Source organism: Pezoporus occidentalis, unplaced genomic scaffold (genome assembly GCF_034315485.1).
Source record: "Pezoporus occidentalis ecotype Australia unplaced genomic scaffold, CSIRO_AGI_Poc_V1 ctg19, whole genome shotgun sequence".
NCBI classification, from domain to species: domain Eukaryota; kingdom Metazoa; phylum Chordata; class Aves; order Psittaciformes; family Psittacidae; genus Pezoporus; species Pezoporus occidentalis.
In genome coordinates this window covers 11,329,580-11,352,239 of record NW_026913748.1, presented here as the reverse complement: position 1 = coordinate 11,352,239, position 22,660 = coordinate 11,329,580, and the positions used below count along the sequence as shown (strand labels likewise).

The following is a 22,660-nucleotide window of genomic DNA, read 5'->3' as shown; positions in this document are numbered from 1 at the left end:
TGCCATCGCTTCCTTTTGTAAGACCTGCTTTCAGTCGCTTATACTTTTGCAAGACTTTAAACATTTGCACTGACATTTTGCCTTGCCTGCTGGTTAGCCTGTATTTGGAAAATTTTATCCAGCATAGCCATTTCCAGAAGACGAAGGAACACTGTTTTATTCATCATTAACTACTAACCTCTTTGAGGTTCACCACTTTGAATTCAGACCATTCTCAGTATAGTTTTTGCTTCAGAGACTGGCATATGGATGCCCCAATTTCAGCAATTTGAAGAATCTGCAATTTGAAAACCTGCAGATAGTTTTAGCTTGTGCTAAAGCAGAGAAATTGAATTTCAGCAGAGTGAACCCTCTGAAATTCTCTGTGTTTCTCTATGGATACTTAAAGGTAACCAGCAACTTTAACTGTGAGATGTCAATAAATTTCAAATCCCCCTAAGTCCAACACACAAGTGTAACGGATGCCCTAAGCATTTTCCCTAACAGTTTGCAACTTGGAAAACTAAAAAAAAAACAAGCAACCTGAAGACCATAAGCCTCTGAACAACTTCAAAGGAATCTGTAAAGAAGCAATTGAGAAACGGTCCCACAGTCAAAGCTAGTGCCTGTGGCTCAACTCCACACTTGCAAAGAAGCAAGGCCAAATCTGAGGCACAATATTTCTCCAAGATAGCTTTCTGCATTATGTCACTCATTTTCCACATTAGAAAGCAAAAAAGTATTTTATAGATCATTTCTTAATCACAGTCTCAGCTTTCTGCACCTTCCCTAATGTGCAAAGCAACTTTCTTCCTCTAGCTCCATCGCCATACTCCAACCAACCCACAGCCTTCCCATGAGGCCTTTTTCTCATAAAATCCCAAACTCCACAAATCTCTGCTTTGCCAGTAAAGCTTTGAAAACTTGTCTGCTGCATGAAAGGATAATGTAAGGTTTTATTAACAAATAATAACCTAGAAAACCACAAAAACATACTTAAAAAAATACATTTATTTAAAATCTATTTGCAGGTACAATAAGAGGGATTGGATTAGGTACAAGGATCACTGCTGGGATGTGTCCCAGCAGGAACTCTGCTTCAGGCATGTATTCCCCATTCTAATGTGAAGGCTGGGGGAGAGATGAACTATGACTGAAAAGGCTGTAACACCTGGCTGCATGGATGTGAATAAGCTGGAGATGCAGGGGGAGATGGGGACTTCCACTTTGCTCCTGTGGCCACCTGCACTGCTGCTGCTACAGCCCATCTGACACTGCTGGCACACGCTTCTAAGTAAATGCAATGAATGCAATGATACAAGGCAGCACACTACCTTCACCTTGGCTTGCGCTGCTTCTCAGCAACGTTTATCAGTGTATGTTTATTATTCTGCTGCCACTGAAACCTCCTCAAGATATCATGTATTGCAGTGGTAGTGCAAGCATACCTCACCAACATGCACCATAGCCTGCCTGGATTGTTACACAAAGGGAATAATCAGGCACAACCCACAGGCACAGGCACTTGAAAGGAAAAGTAACATATTGGCCCCAGCTCTGTTGCACACCCTCCTAATTCTTAGGCAGTCTGAGAGCCAGAAAGACCTACACAGTCCCACACAAACTGCCTCCTCGCCCACAGCCATCGTTTCATACCCTTCCGTGTGAAAAGCTTCATGCCTTTGCACAGAAAGGAGGCACATACAAAGAATCATTGCTGCACTGAAGGTTTTCTTCCAGGTCCCTGACACTATCCTTCTTGTAAATCAGCCTCTGCCATGGCTAGGGACACAAACATTCATACTGATGCATTCATGCCTGCTGTCGAGATGCAAGAAGTGGTCTTTTGCAGAGGCTTCTGCTTCCTCAGCATGAAGTTCCCAGTGATGCATCCATCCTCATGGGTGTATAGGGGTTATGAGTGAGGACTATTCAGAGCAGAAAGGCAATTAATTAGGCATTAATATTAAAAAAAAAGAAAAGAAAAAAAAGTGAAAACATAGTTCCCAATTCTGACAAAGTGACCTTCTTCCATTTCTTTACAGCAGATTTATTCCATCAGAATTATATCATACATGAACACACTGAAAATATGGTAGCTGCATGATGCAATGCTATATTAAGCTCTCTTAGAAAATCCCTTGATTTATCATTTCACAGTTATGATTCAAGTGATACTGGGATCAGTTTATTTGCTGTTTAGCACACTGCAAGGGTTGTAGGCTACGGTGTTTCTCCTATCTGCCAGATCAGTGGTAAGGAACAGGATATGGCACCGCACATGTAAACTGACTTAAGCACTCCTGTGCTATAAATCACTAGCAGGTAATAGAGGTATCACTTCATGGGATTTACACAAATCCACCAAAATCTAAACTGGTGATTTAGTAGTACAGAAATATGAAGCTGTTTCAATTTCTGTGTTCAGATGAAGTTCAACAAAGGCAAGTGCAAGGTCTTGTGCCTGGGCTGGGGCAATCCCAAGCACAAATACAGGCTGAGAATTGATTGAGAGCAGCCCTGAAGAGAAGAACTTGGGGTTGTTGAGAAGCTCAACGTGAGCTGGCAGGGCGCACTCGCAGCCCAGAAAGCCAACCATATGCTGGGCTGGATCAAAAGAAGCATGACCAGCAGATTGAGGGAATTGATCCTGCTCCTCTGCCCTTGCGAAACCCCATCTGGAGTTCTGCACTCAGTTCTGGGGCCTCCAACATGAGAGGGATGTGGACCTTCTCAAGTGAGTCCTGAGGAGGGCCATGAAGATGCTCAGAGGGCTGGAACATCTCTCATATAAAGAGGCTGAGAGAGTTGGGCTTCTTCAGCCTGGAGAAGAGAAGGGTCTGGGGAGACCTTACATCAGCCTTGCAGTACCAAAAGGGGGCTTACAGGAATTCTGGAGAGGGATTTTTTACATGGATAAGCAGTGAAGGGACAAGTGGGAATGGCTTTAAACTGTCAGAGTAGAGATCTAGATTTGATGTTAGGAAAAAGTTCTTCACCCTAAGACTTGTGAGGCAGTGGAATAAGTTGCCCAGAGAAGCTGTGAATGCCCCATCTCTGGAAGTGCTCCAGGCCAGGTTGGATGAGGCTTTAAACAACCTGGTCTAGTGGGAAGTGTCCCTGCCCATGGTAGGAGGGTTGGTACTAGGTAATCTTTAAGGTCCATTCCAACTCAGACCACTCTATGATTCTATTGGGTTATTTAGCTTTTACATTCTTGTATAAAACTAAAATTTTTAAATTCACAGTCATCAAAGAAATGGAAGTTTCCATCATGGGCTAATGTGTGAAGATTTTTCTTGTAGGACTGGTATCAAATGCAACTTATGCTCAAAGACTATGGCTCATGAAATCTACAGGGAATTTCAGGCAGAGGGAAATACTCAACATCCTTACAGCAGATATTTAACACCTTGTCACCTTTAGGTTATTTGGTTACCACAGCATTTTAAATGCTTGACCATTAGGTGAAATCATTCTCAGTTGCAGTTACCAGGGATAAAAAAATCAGGATCAGTCCAAGAAACAAGATCCTCAGGCACATGCACAGAATAAAACCAAGAGAGAATTGCCACCCAAACCTGTACTGAAACTCCAAAAAAAGACTTTCAGACAATCCTATCTGTTGCATGGACAACAAAGAAAAGCATTCAGAAATTCTTTCCTTAGATCTATAAAGGTAGTTCCTTCTGAAATTACTGAGAGATATAAAGACATTCAAGATTCAAACACTAAGAGATACTACACTTTGTTGACTAGAGGCTAATACATGTAACTCATCATCATTTACCTTAAATTTGCCTATGCAAAATGCCCACAGGATAAAGCTCTTCTACATAACAAAAATGTATAGCTAGGTAAGGCCCTTTACATCAAACAAAATCAAAAAGATCAAATTTAGGGTTCATGCTCAAATCCACTTTCCTCAGTCTTTCACACACACAAAATGTGAAAAACCAATCAACCAACCAAAAAACTCCCTTGCCATAGCAGACCCTGGAAAGACTTCTATGTATTGTCTGTGAGTGTAAACGATGCTCTTAAGATCAAGAATAAAATCCCATAACAATCCAGCCCTTCCACCCTAAACCCCACCCAACAGTATTGTCTATAGCCATGGTAACCACTCTTGTTTTTTCTCTACCCATGCTTCTCAGCCCGCTCACGCTTGCTGAAACAGTTCTGCATTTAATTCAATTTGATGTAAAGAACGTAAGGTTACGAATAAAAAACACTTAATGACTTTTAAAGGATAGAATCTTCAAATAGAGTATCAGACTTCACTGTGGACTTACAGCTCTCATGTCCTTACAAGTCAGATTTGCCATATTATTTTAAACTAGAAACAAGATCAAGCAAAAATCCAACTTTTATAAATTGATTTTATTTCCTTCTTTTAGTCTTAAAAAAAAATAAAATAAAAAAAGAAAGTAATAAAGTAAACCAGTTTGGAGAGCTGTTGTCATTTTTAAGATACATATATTCTCCTCTGAAGAGAGAAATAACCTACAATGTTGCTCCATATCTATCAAAACATAATATCATTTTCTCAAGGTTAGGCTAGAACATCGTAAGCTTGTGCATCTCTTTAAGGACTAAATAACAAATTGGCATCAAACAGCAGAGATATTATTTTTAAATGATAACTATGTGAACAGGATCAATCTAAATTGCTCTTTGTGGTTGTCATCTTGCACAGTAACTCCATTTTCCTGTGAGGCACCATTGAGCAATGGGGAGAACAAGTAGAGCAGCTCCACTCCACCTGTGCCACCCAGTGTAACAAGCATGACAAACAGCCAGAGAAATATTTATCTTTGAAGCTGAATATCATCTTCCCTCCCTTAGTTTGCATTCAGGCAATCTCTAAGGATTCACACTATGCTCAAGTCAACCCTACCTACATGCATCAATTACTATGTCTCACTTCTCCCAGACTGGTAGATAGGTCAAGGAAATTTCCTTTTCTCTTTTAAAACCTTACAGAGGTGTTCAGGGGCTGATGATGGAAAGGATACACCAGCTCTGTGCAGTCAAGCACACCTCACACCTAGGTATGGAACACCTATTTTTTGTCAGATATACTGTAACACAGTATGATGCAATGTAACTTCAGGGCTAGTGATTAGAAGGAAAGGAAAGCACCGGCTAACATACAGCTTTCCTTTGAAATTACATTAGTGCCTCTATAACTTTATAACAGAAAAAAGATGACAAGTGACTCACTTCATAGCAGAGCATTTATTTACCCTTCTTTACCAGTAGATTTAAGAATGTCTGATTGAACTGGATCAATTCAATTAATGAAATTGCATTCATCATCAATGCCTTATTATTTTTAATGTGAATTACCAGAGAATCTGATTCTTTTGCAAATTAGTATTTCAGCTAGCTTAAATGATAGCAAACCAAAGTACAAGAATTATCTAGGTATCCATTCAGGAAAAAAAAATATTCCTGAATGAGGGCTTTTTAAATTTGGCATTCAAATTGTAGCAAATTGGTATGGTGGAAAATTTAAATTAGAAAAAGTCAAACAATAAGGCACTATGTTAAAAAAGACAACATAGACAACATTTAAAAATATAAAAATGTTATTATAAAATATGGATTATTAATCATTTGAAGTCTTTAAATTAAAACTGGATATATTTAAAAGGCATATTCTCATTTAACAAGAAAACATGAGCCTGATGTGACAGGACATGACATCATGGCATTTTCTGACTAGTAATATGTCTGAGATCTCTAGATGTTCATAGTGGTCCAATTTGGCTTTAAAAATCTACAACTCTATAAAATATGGTATGCAACCTGCACTTCTCTTTCCCTTCTCGATGAAAGGTATACACGAGGATCCTTCTCAAAAACTGGGAAGTATTTCTGTAGTCCATCTGTCTTTCTGTTGAAGAATTTTCTCCCAAATTGCCTCTTTCCCAATGATAAAGACATCCCTTCATAGTCAACTGCTTTATAAAAAGAAAACTTATTACAGAAAACTGAGTTGTAATGAGCTACTACCTCCACTTCATTTTCAATATTATTTCTAGAATTATTTCTTCTAGTGTCTTTACATCCCAAGGTATTAAAAGCAAATTCACAGAATCTGGAGGGGCTGGAGCAAGAAATAAAAATGTACTAATTATACTCCCATTCAACACATCTTCATCCTTCTTATGGTGACGATGCTAGCTCCAAACATCATCTCATGATTTTTACATTACATCTGCTTTTCCCAGCAGATGTTTACGTATAGTCTGTTTACATCTGCTTTACTCTCATCCTTGTTAATGCATTTGAAATGATGAATCAACCAAGATGATGCATCAAGAAGGTGCTGAGGTTCTGTAAATGCATTACATCTATTTGTAATCAGTGATTTCATTCATACATGTAAGATGAAATGCAACAAAGACATGGCCAAGGAACCCATCAGCAGTAGACTACACTTTTCCTTAGCAACTCAGTTTTAAATACTCCTAAGCCCTTTAGAAAAGTCCCATTTTTGAGACAGGGGGATTCTGTTGGTTAAATAAGTCTGCATTAGTGGGCTGTCATGGCACCTCCACATGTACAAGCACATGCTCTTGCAAAATCATTTTGCACATTTTGTACTATTCATCATGGAAATGACAAGTAACTATCAGCTGGTTCTCACTGTATGCAGAAGACCCCAACCACCACCGTTACATCACAATAAATCTCTTCACAGTGGCATTGCAAGGGAAGACAGAGACACAACATATTCACCAGAGCACAATACCTGGTCAGTAGCGGGAATAGACTCCCATCTACGCTTCAGCAAATACAGAGATTTCCGGCTCATGATTTTGAATCTGCTCTAGAGGTTTTCCCACACTTGAGAAAAAGGCTTCTCCTAAACCAGTGTCAAGAGCCTTATTCTGGATTCCCGTGCTTCATTTCTGTAGATGGCAGAGCTCCCCGATATACAGAAGTTTTTTCAAGCTGCAAGGTTGAGACTGGTCACACACAAGCTTCTCCCGTTTCTCTAAAGCGTTCGTTTCCTTACAGTACCACAACAAAGGGAGTCGGGTGAGAGAGTGAAAAGCCCAGCTTTCACCGACGAATTACCTCGCAAAAGCCTGAAGTAGGTAGACAACACCAGACGCACTCAATCTGAAAATAGCTGTTGCTTAGGAACTGGAGGGGTAAAATGCAGCACCTCAGATATATAATTGAGAGCTTTTATATTAAAAACACTGGACATCTGTGTTTCTCTCCTGATGCTCATCCTTTTATAATGTTGGAGGAATGGTTGCTTGATTCCACTTGCTCCTGGAGCTACGCCTACATCTTCAGCAAGCCAAACAAGTCTTGACGACAGAGCAACAAATAACTCCCACACATTCAAGGTCCCTCCTAAAAACGTGTGCACAAAGCGTGCTGTGTGTCCCACCTAAAATTTCTTAGAAGTATCAAGCATTATGTTTTCCTACAGCTATTAAAATACAGTTTGCATATTTTTTCTGCAGAGAGATAATATGTCAAGGATGAATTCTGCTAGTCACATTTTTTTGTAGCGTGTACAGATAAGAGAAATGGCTTTGACATTTTCTCTTCATATCAGTGAGATGTTGCAGTTTTAAAGACTGTGCGTGTGCATTTGAGAGAAAGAGATTTCTTTAGGTGGATTAAACATTTCTAAAAGTTTAGAAATACCTTTAACTTGGAACCCAATTTCAAAGTTCTGTGATTAATTGTAATCTGTATATATTTTAAAAACTAAGCACGGAACATAACGAAGTTCACTTTGCACTTTCTGCATGATTTCAAATCCAGAGAGTAAGTTCTCTGCATGAAGCATTTACAGCAGGGAGTGCTATCAAAAAACGAAGGGGGGGGGGGGGGGGGAAGTAGCAGGTAGCCAGGAACTCATTGCTCTTTGTAAGGCAACCTATAATTCACTCTAATTACAGCAGCCTTAATAGTAGGATTATTCTAAAAGAAAAGGAATCCTACAGCGTACACATATGGATACATATGTGTGAAATCTATAAAAAAGTGAGTGTGGTGTTGGTGTGGAAGTCAGGAGCAAGTTAAATATTGTAAAGACAGCTTTTTTCTTATCCCATTTACATTCTATTGAATTACAGATGCCTATCAGGAGACAAACTCCTGCAAACAGAAATTCCCATAAGCCTCAGTGTATTTCATTTGACATCCATCATTACCTGTAACTATAGCATTTTGCATTTAACTCCCACATGCAGAAAAGGAATGTATTCCAAGTGGGCCATTAAGAAGAATGACATGCACTGTAGTAGTTTCCTCTTGTGTTTCAACACATACCAGAAAAAAACCTACTCGCTCTTTAAAAAAAAAAGTCTTAACAGAATTAGAGTTTCCTTTAATGAGTCTTGGTAGAACAATTTTACAAGTTTATATGTGAATTTTATTTTTTTATTATGGTAAACCAGTGGTTCCATTTCCTTTCTCACAAGTTATACTGCAAACACGCAGACATGCAAGTGGCTTCTTCAGATCTATCTTCCCACTTTCTTCATTTTACTCCATAAGAATAGAAGATCATGGAAGACTAATAGATTGTCTTCTAATAACATAAGCTTAAACTCCTTCCTCCCCTCTCTCTGCTTGCCAAAGCAGCGCAGACTACCACTGGCCAGGAGAAACCTTTCCTCCCAAGACCAGTATTTCTCTGCTGCAGGAAAGCACTGCACACCTAGGAAAGCACCATAAGCAACCCTGGCAGATCCTGTAGGCAAATCTTTAAACACCTGATGCATTAGATTTGAAGCAAAAATCTTTTTAACAGATTACTCATCTTAATTTTTAAGAAATCCATTGTTTAACAAAGTGTACATTTATTAAGGATGCAAATTGACAACACTGCAACTAAATCACACAGGGATAAAACAGGTCTTTTATATTACACACAAAGCCAGAAAGTTTCTAATTTCACCTAACCTTTCAAGGAACTACTTAAATTAGGTATAAGACCATTCCTATAAAAGACAGTTTTCAGAGACATAAGAAAGAGAGTCTGAGGATAGAGTGGAATAACTGAGGCTTATTTTCTTCCCCCTAACAAAAGTTTTCTTCCTTGCTTCTTGTGACTGGGCACTAGGATACCATATGGTAATCAGAGAGCTTGGATCATTTTCTTTTCCCACCTTATTTAAGATCCTTTAATATTTCTGTGTTACAACACCTTGATTCTTGGTTTTATAATGATTAGCTTTCTAGAAGGTTTTCACAGCAGAAATGAAATGAAATAAAATAAACATCTTAGGAGGAAATTGATTAAAACTATGCACCTGTTTTTAGATGGATTTAGAAGGAAACACCTCACTTCCTTGTCAAGGTAACCTTACACAGGCAGATTTAATCCTGTTTTGAAGGAATGTGCTCTTGGGGGGGAAGTATTTTTGCTTATTTTGTTAAAAAAAAATAAAGAAAATCTGCCTAAGAAAAAAAATTAATCAGTTGTCTACATGAAAAACTGATACAGAATTTTCTAGACTAATGTTTTTAATGAATCAACAATATTCTTCCAGAAAGGTTCAAACAAGGCTGAACTGCAGAGAATACCACTGGACTTCTACCCCTCCCCTCTTTTATTTTAAAATGAAATGGTGGTGAATTATCTAAAACAACACACAGGGAAGACACAAAACCATTCTCAGAAAGAGAAATCTTTAAAGTTTACATAGTTATCTTCTCACAATTATCTCAGCCTCTACTAAAACCCAGAGAACTTCATCTATATATTTAGCAACCACTTATCCCATTTTGCCAAAGTACAACCTTCCCTAACAGTACCCCACAAATGGCTTTACTTGCACTTCATATAGATGGCCATTTGCAGCAACTAAGTTAATGCCCTGGAGACCTCCTTCTCTGAAATTTGGCCATGCCAGGCAAGCCCTCCTTATTCTCAGGAAGGGGTGAAAGAGAGAAACCAGGCAATATATTAATTTCTCTGGAATGCTCCTTGGAAGAAATGGTGGCCTCATGAGAAAAAATTATTAAAAAATTCTTTGGCAACTATTTCATCCTGTGAGCTCACTTTTTCAGAAAACTCAAAGGGGATCTATTAAAGAGCCCAAGTCCAATTTCCTGCAGCAAAATACATTCCTGATAGTCAACTTGATCCATCTTACCTTTTAATTTAAAATCTATTTAGACCAGACTGATACTTCTTACCTTCCACCAAAATCCCTTTCTCTAACATTTCTTATTGGCTAGTTGTAAATCTTCAAGTGTCTAGCCAACAATAAAAAAAATCCTTCAAGCATGGAGGCACACAGCCAACAGGATGTATCATGCGTGAGGATTCAGACAGGACTTAGGCCTCTGTCTCTGATGCAACACCAGCACAGACTTCATATGCACCCCAATCACTAGTCTCTTAATATTTTGCTGCCATAGGCAAAGCATTAGGACTCTAAGACATGGTTCAGAGCACACAAAAGACTACCCATATTTTCAGATGCATACAAAAATTGGATGAAGATTTGTAACAATGCTAGAAATGTTTATGAAGTCTGTGTCACTTCAAGAGTCCATCAAGCAACTGCCTTGCTCTCAACAGTAGAGTCCAATTTATCTTTCACTCTTTAGACCAAAAGAACACAACACGATTAACAAGCACATCAGATGAGGCAGGAGACATTATGTACTGAACAGGTCTCACCTTACTGGATAGGCTTTTCCTGATTTCTGAAATGCCTCAGTTTCCACTGAAAACTAGCTTACTTTCTGTTTTATCTTTTTGAAATGACAGACTGTCATCTGAAAAAAACAGACCTGCAACCCATCTTAAACTGTTTAATGAAATACTGCATTTCCTGCAATTTCAACATGGTTTTGAAAATAAGATGCAAGACAGAAGCTTAGAAAGCTAAAAAAGAAACGTAGAATTCTGCCACAAGTGCAAAAATTTCAAAACTTAGAAAATGAATTTTACACTAAAACTAGTAAATGTTGTCTATTAAAATAAGTAGCAGCTTCCTGATTAACATGATATTTCTCATTGAAAAGCAGGTAATACAGTGATTTTTGTAAGGGGCGTTATGAAGGTTAAGTGAGGACCTACCCTACTGAGATTAAGGTTGCAAACATAGCTCCCCAGCAGCAAAGCCTACTTATTAGAGATGTAGATACAGATGTTCACATTCATATAAAATCCTTCACTTGAACGAAAAGCATTTCCAAAATACCAGAGCCTTAATAATGTATTTACAGAATTTCAACACCAGATGGGAAAGACTGCTTTACCCAAGCAGGAAAATTCCTGAATATCAACATTGGTAGGGATGTCTTCTTCACAGCAACTGTAATTCTATAGGTAATTTAAAATTGTATCAGCATGATAGCACTGACATTACCAGCATCATTTCCTTTCAGTGATGGACCAAGAGCAAACCAGTAGCTACACGTCTTTCTTGCACCTCCCCACACAGTTCTAACACCACTAATCCCTTTATTACTGAACAAGGTGACAGGACCATCCAAGTTTTACAAGTTTGTCAGGTTTAAAAAGCCCAAAACAACACAAACCATGCACACATTATTTGAAATCACGTTCCTTTGATATCCTTATGGAGATAGCTGAGTAAGAAATGCTTTCTCAATACATGTAAGCTATCTTTCTGCTACTGAAAGAAACTTTCTGTTGCAAGACTCCACTCTGCCTGAATCAACTGTTTGGATTACAGCTCAAAAATTAAATTAATGAAAGGTGTCACGGGTTTATGTTTTTTTCCATTGATTCAGTCCTGCAAATATTAACAAAATGACAACTTTGCCAACCTCTGATGGAAAATTTGCTTAAATACCTCAAACTTTTAAGAAGCCAAAAACAAACACAAAATACTGAGCAACTGACCTGTGAGCCTCTGGGTCCTCTTTTGTGATCCCATTCAGAATGCCCCATGAGCTGGAAAACAAAGAAAAGCAAAGGTAAGTGATAGATTGCACTCATCAGCTTTGATTAAAACATTCACACTTTCATATACTTTACGCAATTTCTTTGAAAAAATAGGTTTGCTTTTACAATTTTGCACAGCTTTTAGCTTCATAATGAGAGTGAGAAGACTTGGTAGCTGCTACTATAACTTTGTATCTTTACATTCAGAGCCAAAACACATCTAGCATCACAACACTGCTCCTGCCAATAAAATTCCCACTGCCATAGATATGGCTTTAGGCAAATGTTTAACATTGACCTGGCAAAAGGAGAGCTAATATATCAACAAGATTACCAAAACCAGGTGACGTTTGATTAAATAGCAAAGCATGTTTTATCCTAGGAATGAGTTAGTGAGAGCTTTAATTCTGTCTACCACTGAATTATTCTTGGTGTAATAAATAAGTAGAGGTGCACCCTCCAACAGAAAACACGTGGGGGGTGATTATATTTCAGGGGAAAGCAAAGAGAGAGTTTAGAGATGATGGGTTCTTGTGGAAACTAAGATCTGTGATGGTATACAGCTCCTCAAGTTAAAGCAAAAATGAGAAGGCAAGCATTAACTATAGCTCAAATTTAGCTCTCAAATCCTCTCTGCAAACCTACAGTACATTGTGTTGTAAGACATGGTCAGACACTGGTTGGTACAGATGGAGTCCAGAAAAAATAATTTGTCTTCTCCCATCTTTTTTCTACTGTACTTCATAACTCTATGCTAACACAGGCATTCAGTCTCTGTCTTTAAGCAAGATGCAATCTCTCAATGTATGTCATGGTGGGGGACAAAAAAAGAGCAGAGAATACCCAGCAGGCTTTATTATTACTGCTTTATGTATCCAAAGATTATGGGCAAACATGAACTGCTGACAGCCTGGAGAAGAGAAGGCTGCATGGAGACCTCACAGCAGCTTTCCAGTATCTGAAGGGGGCCTATAGGGATGCTGGGGAGGGACTCTTCATTAGGGACTGTAGTGACAGGACAAGGGGTAATGGGCTTAAACTTAAACAGGGGAAGTTTAGATTGGATATAAGGAGAAAACTCTTTTTGTTTCCTGTAAGGGTGGTGAAGCACTGGAACGGGTTGCCCAGGGAAGTTGTGAATGCTCCATCCCTGGTGGTGTTCAAGGCCAGGTTGGACAGAGCCTTGGGTGAGATGGTTTAGTGTGAGGTGTCGCTGCCCATGGCAGGGGGCTGGAACTAAATGATCTTAAGGTCCTTTCCAACCCTAACTATTCTATGACAATAAAGCTATCCTCACACCTGCCTAAAAAACCCTGGAAAGCACCAGGGAATGCCCAGACACAACCCTGGTGAAGCCCAAGCTGAGCAGGATGCAAGGCAACTGCTGCTTCTAATCCTGCCTCTGATCACTCAGCTAGTATGTGTTCCAGCCTGGGAGCTGTTTTGTTTTTTTTTACAGCTAATCAGGGATCTCTTCTGGGTAATGCTTTTTTTTTTTTTACTCATATGAGCATAGCTTAATGCAACTATAAAAATATGTGTATAAAAATAGGAGGATTAACGTGATATGTAATGACTTACAGTCATGAACATTTTTTTGCTCATTTTCTCCCCAACATTGGCTCCCAAAGGAAATGCCTTCTCCCAGGTCAGAGGTAGGCAGTGAGATTTACAACCTAATTATTGCAGAACATGCTTTCGAAACACTCATCCCAGGACAACAGATTATAACTACTTTGAAAAATGAGGAAAGCCACATACATCTCATACAAAACCTTTATCTCCTCCATCAACTGTTCCTATTTATCCTTTCGCTCTCCAAGGGCCCCTTAATTTCTTTATTACTTAGAATTACCTACCCTCATAACTGGAGACAAACCACACATGCAGATAGGCATCAAAGATCAGAAATGTCACCCCATTTTTTTACCTGATGTAGCCTCACAACTGACCCCCTCATTTTACTGTAATTATTTCCTTTTTCCATTCACTGTTGGTGGAAATACTGTCTGTGCCATGTTTCCCTTTTTGTTTCTCCATACTGTCATGTTTACTCATTACTGTATGAAACCGAGCTTTGATGTTTATGAAAGCTGGCCTCTCAGTAAATAACTGGGATGCAAAAGCTACCAAGAGATGCATCTACCAAAGGTTATGTGCTTCACAGAATCTCTGCCAAAACCCTCATACCTGTGCTTCCTCTCTGGCTCCTATCACTCTGGACCAAGAAAACCTCTTCAGTTTTAACTCCTCAGCCCCTGTGACTTGGTGGGGAAGTGCTGCCTGCTGCTTTCTTAATTTACTTGGCTAAAGAAAAATTAATTTAGCTTGAGTCTGACCACCTGCAATTCCCAGCATGATAAGGGATATCTTTATCTACAACTTCCTACCAGTGAAATAAGCACAAAGAGTATGCCTGTTATTTCACAGTTAAGGAAAAAGGATTAATGTTACAGGCCTGGCTATGGTTACTGTAGTTCTCCAGGCTCTGACATTTGGTTTTGAGGATGTGGTATGTGCTGCCAAGTGTAGCATGAGATCCCACTGCCAGGTTTTTCATGCTCCCACCCTCATTGAATCCATAGTTTACTGAAAAGTGAAGGGGTTTCTTCACTATGTCACCAAAAATAAGTAAGAGAGTTAAGAGTCAAGCTTGGAGTTACAGTTCCCACTAGAGGAGGTACACTGAATATAGGGATGCTTCCAGTCCAGCCAAGTCCCAGGAAACCAAACTGACATGTGCCAGGGGTGGTTACCTGCGATCACCACCAATCCTCAAGTCCAAATCAAGTCCTCTTAATTATTCATACAATTTGCCCACCCTGTTCCCTGTTTCTCAGTTATTGCCTAGTGCTTCACATCACCGCACAGAGTTTTTCAGCCCCCAGTGTTCTCCTGTGCTTCCCCAGCCACACAGCCAATCCCTCCTCTACTCCACTGCTTCTCCTCCTCTACAGTTTGCAGGTGCCTTTTGGCCCTGGTTCCCCATCTCTAGTCCTGCTCCTCTAGGAGTGAGTCAATCCTTGGATGCTCCACAGACGCAATGTTACAGCAGCAGCTAATGTTACAGCAAAAAGTAAGTCTGAAGGCTGTGACAACTCATCCTGGCTTCATTTCTCAGCATCTAGCTATCAAAAGCACTTACAGAAGAGAGGCCAAACTCACCAATGAAGCAACCAGTCATAAACCCATTGGAACCAACAGTGTTATCCCTTGCTTATCCTGTCACCGTTTTATTATCAAACTGCTAACTCCTAACAGCAAATTACAGTGCATTTCATTTTATTTCTCACACACTCAAATGTGCCTTTGTGGAATCAGACATGTTTCTATTTCTGCTGATAGATCCATTGCCCCTAGTGTAAAAGTATTTCAACACCATTGTTCTCTCTTTGTGTGTCACACACTATACCTGGATGCTCTGCTAAATTAACCCCTCTGTTTATCACCTGGTAAAATGGTGAGCACAAGGAAGCAAAGAAAGAGTTCTAGGATGGTAAGAGATCTTGTCAATTCTAGGCAGTTTTTAAGCACGGTAGGAAAATTCATGACTGCAAAGCCAGCCTTTTCCTTCCATTTTTATAACCTACCAAATCTTACTTGGTTTTAAAATGTATTTCTTCCTCACAAGCTAAAAAGCACTTTTTATCTCATGCCAGAATGTTTCTGGCATATCTGTAATGGTCCATAGTAACAAGGGAGTGAAGTAGGGGGAAGAAAAATAAATAAGTGTATCACACAAAAGGGCCCCAAGCTTTAAGATGAAGAGAGAAAACAAAACAAACAGGTAGAGCAGTTACAACAAAAATTCTGCCAGGCCAACAGAAGCATGATTGCCTCATATGACACCCTTTAGCGCAATGAACCATGTTGTGCTACATTACTGCTGAACCTGGGAAAGATTTTCTTTGAATGGACAAAAAAGTAAATGCTGAGGAATATGCAGAAATATGCAGAAGAGGAGGAAAGCAGGTATGTCTGACCTATTGGGCTACTGGAAGTCACAATTTCTACAAGCTTTATAGAAATCAAAATATGAAGAAAACAGTATTAAAAAAACACCACAAGCCAACACAAAAAGCCCCAAACACCAGCCAACCATAAATACACAGACAGTGTGCATAAATCCCCCCCAGCCTGACTCAGCCTTTTGAAATCAGAAAAAAAAAAAAAAAAGTTATGTCTTTTAATTGGTGCAGGCATGAGAACAGAGACTTCCATCTCTAAAAATTATGATGAACTGATCTAGTCCAGAGTGATGGTAAACAGCCTCACACCATCCAATTACTTTATCGTTCTTACTGATCAAGTTGCTGAGGCTGAGCATACCAGCATCAGAGAAGGAGGGATGAAACAAAAATCAGACTCCCACGGGGCTTATATTCATGCAGTCTCCCTCAAAAGGAAAGTATCTACTCTGCATTTCATCTAAAACTATCCTGGAAACTCAGCTCTGACAGTTTTAACACTTAGAGATGAAGGCAGCTTTCAGCAACAAAAGCAACTCTTGCATGTTCAAGAATGTACAAAAACATGGGCTTCACTAAAGCCAGCTGGCTCAGTCTACCCTACTAATTCACTAACAGGTCTCCAGGGAAAACAGCCTCCCCTAGTACAACTGAGTGTGAGGACTGTGAATGGAAGACAAGGCAGGAACGGAGAAGACCCCAATACCAAAATCACGGTCACAGAGAGAAAAAGAGAAGTGCAACAGGGCTGGCTCACTCTGAACACGTAGGGTGGTAGCCTGTGTTCTAAAACTCAGGCTTTCGCTACGAACAGTATGAAGTCTCTAGACCTTGTGGTTGTAAAACCAAATTTGATATGTAAACCAGATGTTCACAAATGCAATGATACTGGCAAACGAGTAAGGAACAGTACAAGGGACTGTCTGTATTAGATATACCATGCCAAAGTAGAACAAAACCATAAAAATTAGCATCTTCAGCTCTCACATCTCTAAATGCAGTTGGTCTCCTATTTGGTGACTTAATTAAAGCCCCGGCATATGATTACATAACAATCTCAACTTTCATTAAAATTAATGAATGGTGAGTTTAAGTCTCCTTAGTATTAGAGAACTGCAGGAAAATGTGACCCACACATACTGTAAAAGATCGAAATAAAAAGACAGAAAGTAAAGAATGACAATACAAACTTTCTTAGCTGTTTCTAGGTCTTGTTTTTTCCTTAAATCGTCTTTTCTGGCCTAGGTTTTTGATTTTGGCACCCCTGAACCAGCAACACTGCTAACTATGCCAAAAAACAAACAAACAAAAAAACAATTCCCCAAAGAAAAACAACTCACAGAAATAGAAAAGGCACAATCTTATGATGAGGACCTCCACAGTTGGGCACAAGTGGGAAAAAATACCAACGTTTAGAATACGAGCAGTCCCAACTATATTCATAGGAAGTGGAGGGAGTCCTCAGTAGCAGACTGCAACAGCATTGTGAAACCACAGGGGTTTTTTATTAAGCAAATCTAACACTTAGCACAGTTTCATTAGAAGGAATGAGCAGATCTTTTCACGGCAAGTATTTAAGAGGACCAATGAAGCAATTACACTTAGTATTTAATAAAAGACTTTAAATCAATTCAGAACCTATTCTAATTCTATTCAGATTACAGTCTACAACTCTGGAATTTTATTTAGCTATATATTTACACATATGCAACACTTCCAAAGTTTTAAAAAAATCAGATGTTGATGACAAAGGTGAGCTATGCCAGCCATAACACACCAAATCTAGTAAATGGTATTCAACCAGACTGAAGCTGGATCACATGGTCCAAAGGCACATGTATTCTGACTTCTTCCCTCAGACTTTAAAGCTTTCAAACAGTGGCTGGACACTGCATTTCCATTTCAGTGAGGAGAAGAAAGCCCTACTCTAGTGAATAAATGAAAGGCGAGCACAAAGCAAAGCACAGGAATGCTTGGGATACAAACATTTGGTATCGAGTACTGTCTGTTGAACCAGCTGTTATACATGAATAGGATATCCTGAGTTCCCCAAACACCTGAGGAACCTGTAAAAATGCCTTTTTGCCACTCCTGCAAACATTTAGAACATTTAGTAGCAGGAAAAATTAATTACCAATGAGATTCTGAGAAGTTTTGTCTGGGTGGTAGCCAGCAGTTTTAAGAATCGTTTAATATTTGGGAATCAGTGTCTAGTAGAGCCAGATAGAAGCATCCAATCTGGCTGGCACCTGGTTTCAACTTTTGCCAAAATAGCAGAGCCTGTATTTAAACATGAGCATAACATCTTCCCTCTTTGGAAGAGACTTTGTTGAATGGACATGTTGAGGATGTGGAACAGTGTCTTACTGTTGAGTTCTTTGACACTGCCTCCTTACAGCTTGGGCTGAATGGGCACAGTATGATACATATTCTCTGACTGAATGGGTATTAGCTATGCTTCAGTCAGGATCATATTTCCACTGGTAAAAAGAAACTGTTTGTTACCAGCATGTAGGCACAAAATGTTTCAGATAAATTTCTTTTTTAGTAACAAAAAAAGAACAAATTATTTCCTTGATTACATATTGAAGAAACATTTATTTTTGCAAATATGCAGGAGTCTGGTCATACAGAAACTAACTGGGGTCATTTTGCAGATGCTATTTTGAACAGGATTCCTTCTATGTGACAGACTGTTCCCAGCACTTTCATGGTAATCATGATAAAAGAAGTGATTTACTGACTCAACTGACTTAGGGAGCGCGGTTTTGATGTGGACACCATCAGCAGGAGAAGTTAAGCAGGCTGTAGCTGCTGAGATGTAGCACTGGCAGATCCTGATAACATAGCAGAGGAGCAACTGCGTGGCTGCACTGACCACCCACTCCATCCAGTGGCACAGCTGCAGCTTGCCCTCTGGGCATCCAAAGCATCAGAAATGTCCTCCTTGCTGTGTGGTGAGCATGATCATACACAGGCACGTGCAGACTATGACACACAGATAGCAAAGTGCTCCAATATTTGGAAAAACAAGCCCTTTTCCACAACCACTTGCCAACTCCCAGGGTCAGCTTAAAGCACAAGATGTCAGCGCCACGCTGTTCAGCCAGATATGTGAGCTGCACGCTCACCCCATCGTGGCCTCTGGCTGTGCAGTTAGCTGGGAGGAAACTCCCCACCCAAATGCTCCCAATGCATTGGAGTCCTGCAAATCATCAAGGTCACCCCCTGTTCTGAGGCTGGCTAAAAAACAAAACAAAAAAACCTAACCACAATAAAACAACTAAATGAATAAATTGGGTGGGTGGGGGTGTGTGTGTAAGAGCCTTTCAGCTGCCTCCTAATCAAATAAGTTGTTTCAAAGATTTGTGGGCTGCTGGACAACAGCTGGAAGCAGAGGTAAGATTTCTGAACCGAGGCACACGCAGAAATGCTTTGAAACTTGGCATTTCCTTGAACTGGAGGCAGGGGCAGCAAGACAGAAGGCTGTGAGAGGAGCTGCAGCGAACGGCTTCCCTGTGGGATGAGCTTCATGTAGGGATGGAGTTAAATCCTCTGAAGCTGGTATCCTGGTGAAGCTGGAAGCCTTAGAAGAAGTTGCCTCCTTGACCCCTACAGCCCTCTCACAGCCCGGCAGGTCAAGCAATGAACCACAACACTGCCAGAGGCTACACAAACAGGTTAAAAATATATATATGTCAAGCAGATACCCTGTCGAGACAGTGAACATGATACTGAGCTACTGTGGCAGAACGGAATGCAGAAAATAGGGCACTTGGTGAGGTAAGGCTGAGGGGAGGCAAACGAGCACTGCAGCACAGGAGAGCAACGCGAAAGGCACCAGCAGTGACTGTCCCACAGGCACGACGAAGAAACCATCCCCAGCACTTAACCAGGGACTCAGCTCCAAAGGAATGAGATCATATCTGGCGCTGGGCGAGACGGCAAGAGAGAGACTACATTTTTGAGGACTTTTCTCATGGCAGCATATGACCTTTTAGAATATTTCCAGGCAATAAACTGCATCTGACTTCTTCAGGGATCCTGGCTCCCTTGCATAGGGGCAGGAGCACAAAGATGTATGACACAGCAAACTGGAAGTGGTGGGTTTGTGCACAACTATTGTGCCCCTTGCTCCACACCACTTCTTGAAATGAGCAGGTTTAACTTTAGACAGTGTGAAGGCACTGTGAAATAAAAAAACATAGGTGGAAAAAGAAAAGGCATGGGAATATCCACCTCCACACCCTGTATCTGGATTTATAGAAATTTTTGTCACAACTACTTAAACAGATGACAGCAGTAAAACAAATTCATACAGGTTTCTATTATTTTTAGTCCCACCATTGCATTTCTTGGGTTCCTATTAATCTTTCACACATCAAACAAGATTTTAAACAATGGGGTTTGTAGGCAGAGCTGCAGTAAAACACAGAAAACGACTGTTTTTTATTTTTTATTAACGAAAAGCAACTCAGTGATCTCCGAGGATGGGTGCAGATGTGGAACAGATTTCTTTCAGCAAAGGTTTCCTAGGTTAAGAGCTTTATCTTAATCTGGATATTTAAAAGACTTCCAGAATAAATGAATAGAACAAATAAATTGATAATAATAAGATTTCTTATTCCTTACACTGATTTGATGGATTAACAATAGGCATGCTGATCTGATACAACAGTATTCAACAAGCAAAGTGTTCAGTTTTCCAGGCAGTCAATTTCCCATTCTGAGCATAATCATGAAAACAAAAGCCCTACAAAAAAATACCTATGCAGATGAGATAAAAAAATGAGGGCACAGATACTCTGACATCCTCCCACCTTAGCCATGGCAGTAATTTACAGACAGCAACCTACAGAAGAAAATTCCTTGGTATGGGGATGCCAGGGCAACACAGCAATATCAAGACAGGATCCTAAGTGAAACAGCAAGCTGACAAAAGAACAATAAGAGATTGTTAAAAAGAAGAAAATTACTATTTAAACCATGCTTGCTATTCAAAGTAGACACATTAAGTTCCTGGATTTCAAAGCCATGCAGTAAATCTATTCTGCTGTAACTAAGTTCCTAGAAAAAGTCAGAAAGCTTATTTACTTTTTTTCCATTGGGAATCATTAACAATGCATTAAGAACCCCAGTCACAACACCAAGCCTGGCACAGGCTTGATAAACTAGCTAGCTACTGCAGCAGACAAAGTCAGCATAGTCTGAAAGTACACTTAGATATTGAAAGCGTATTATGCATTTTTTAAAGGAGTCTAAAGACTTCTACAAAAAAATCTGCTCTGCAATGTGTTACCAATACCGTTCCCTCTTTAGTGCACAGTTTTTCTTTCACTTTCTACCTTTTCAGAGATTCTAGTCTTATATATAGTATTCCACTTTCAGTTGTTACTCAACACAAGCCACAAAGATGACGTGCTTTTGTTTGGCTAGTTACCAGTGCATGGGAGGGTCTCTGCTTCCAAAGAAATTACTTCCTTGAAGTTACAAGAGGATGTCTTTTTGCATAGCAAATTAAAACCCCACTAAAAGAGTAAGAAAACTTTTAAGGGATATTTCAGTCAAGCTCTGATTTTAGGTGAATCATCCGCAAAACTAACACAAAACATGAAAGGTCATATGGAAATCAACTTAGTCCAGCTAGTTTAGTAAGTGCATTAGTCGAACAGCTGACCACTCTGGTAGTCTGCATAAAAACAGGGATTTCCCAATTCAATTCCCAGTGGATAAGTGTCTACCTCACAGAAAAAAAAAAAAGCAAAAAACACCACAAAACATGAAAAAAAAACAAAAAACAAAACCACAAAAAAAACATCAAAGGAAAAAAAAAAAGACAAAACCAAAGCCAAACCACCCCTCCCCAAAAAAAACCATAACCCAACAAGAAATCCAAACCAAACCAAACGCCAAAATATTGTCAAATTGACATTCTTACTGGCAGTTGCAGCAGAAAAAACCCTTAGGACTGAGTAAGCATGGTCTTTACACCAGACACGTAACCTTCAGAAATGGTTCCTCTGCAACAGAACTGAGCTTCATCAGCAGGAGCAGGGACAAGCACGACTTGCTTGTGCCTCCTTTGTACTTCCCTTGTGGGCGCAGGATGGAGTTTCATCATAGCTGTCAATGCAAAACCTCTCACCAGAGCAAAGGGCCAGTTACCAAAAGGAAGGGGGTAGAGGCAGAAAGAGAGAACCCCCAAACCCCAACTGCCTGTTCAGAGAGGTCAAATAAAGGCTGCCATACCTCCCCCCCAAAATTCTGTAAGCAACAGAATCCAATAGTTTGAATAAATCAGATTGCTAGCATACGGGAAGAAAGAATCTTTGCTTTATTTTTAATATCACAACTTAATGTTCACATGGCGCAAAACACAAAACACAGTGATTACAGCAATCAGCCCTTGGTGAGGCTAAAATAGAGCGAGGCAGAAAGCCAGAAACAATTTCTTACAGTTTCAGCAGCTCATTTTCCTGAAATGCATTAACTTTAATGGTAGCACACTGAACGATAGCTGAGATTTCAAAATGAAAATTTTGAGATACTGACAACTCAGCCTCCCTCACAGAGCAGGCTGACCCACAGTGCTTTCTCCCACGAGAGCAGCACTACATCTGCTCAGGTGAAGCCACAGCTTCCAGAGTTAGCCTGGAAAAGAAGAGACTATCACTCTGCCAACCTCGTTCCAGCTTGACACCCACACAAATGAGCCACTTCTTTCATTAACACACCATTTTCTCGGTTTTGAGGCTTCACAATTCAGAAGCATAGCACTGACATTTCAACAGCTAGATCCTAG

The 22,660-nt window shown here is 39.8% G+C and overlaps 1 protein-coding gene across 3 annotated transcripts in view; it reads right to left on the bottom strand.

Moving 5' to 3' along the window:
- The window catches only part of PDE3A (phosphodiesterase 3A), a 250,957-nt gene that overhangs the window by 82,818 nt on the left and 145,479 nt on the right, over positions 1-22,660 (bottom strand). For 2 of the 3 annotated variants that reach the window (XM_062616778.1, XM_062616779.1), the window contains exon 2: positions 11,849-11,899. In XM_062616778.1, the coding sequence (XP_062472762.1) occupies positions 11,849-11,899 (51 nt within the window). Of the gene's footprint in view, positions 1-6,742; positions 7,307-11,848; positions 11,900-22,660 lie in introns of those variants that run through there. The other variant, XM_062616780.1, reaches the window with a different exon arrangement.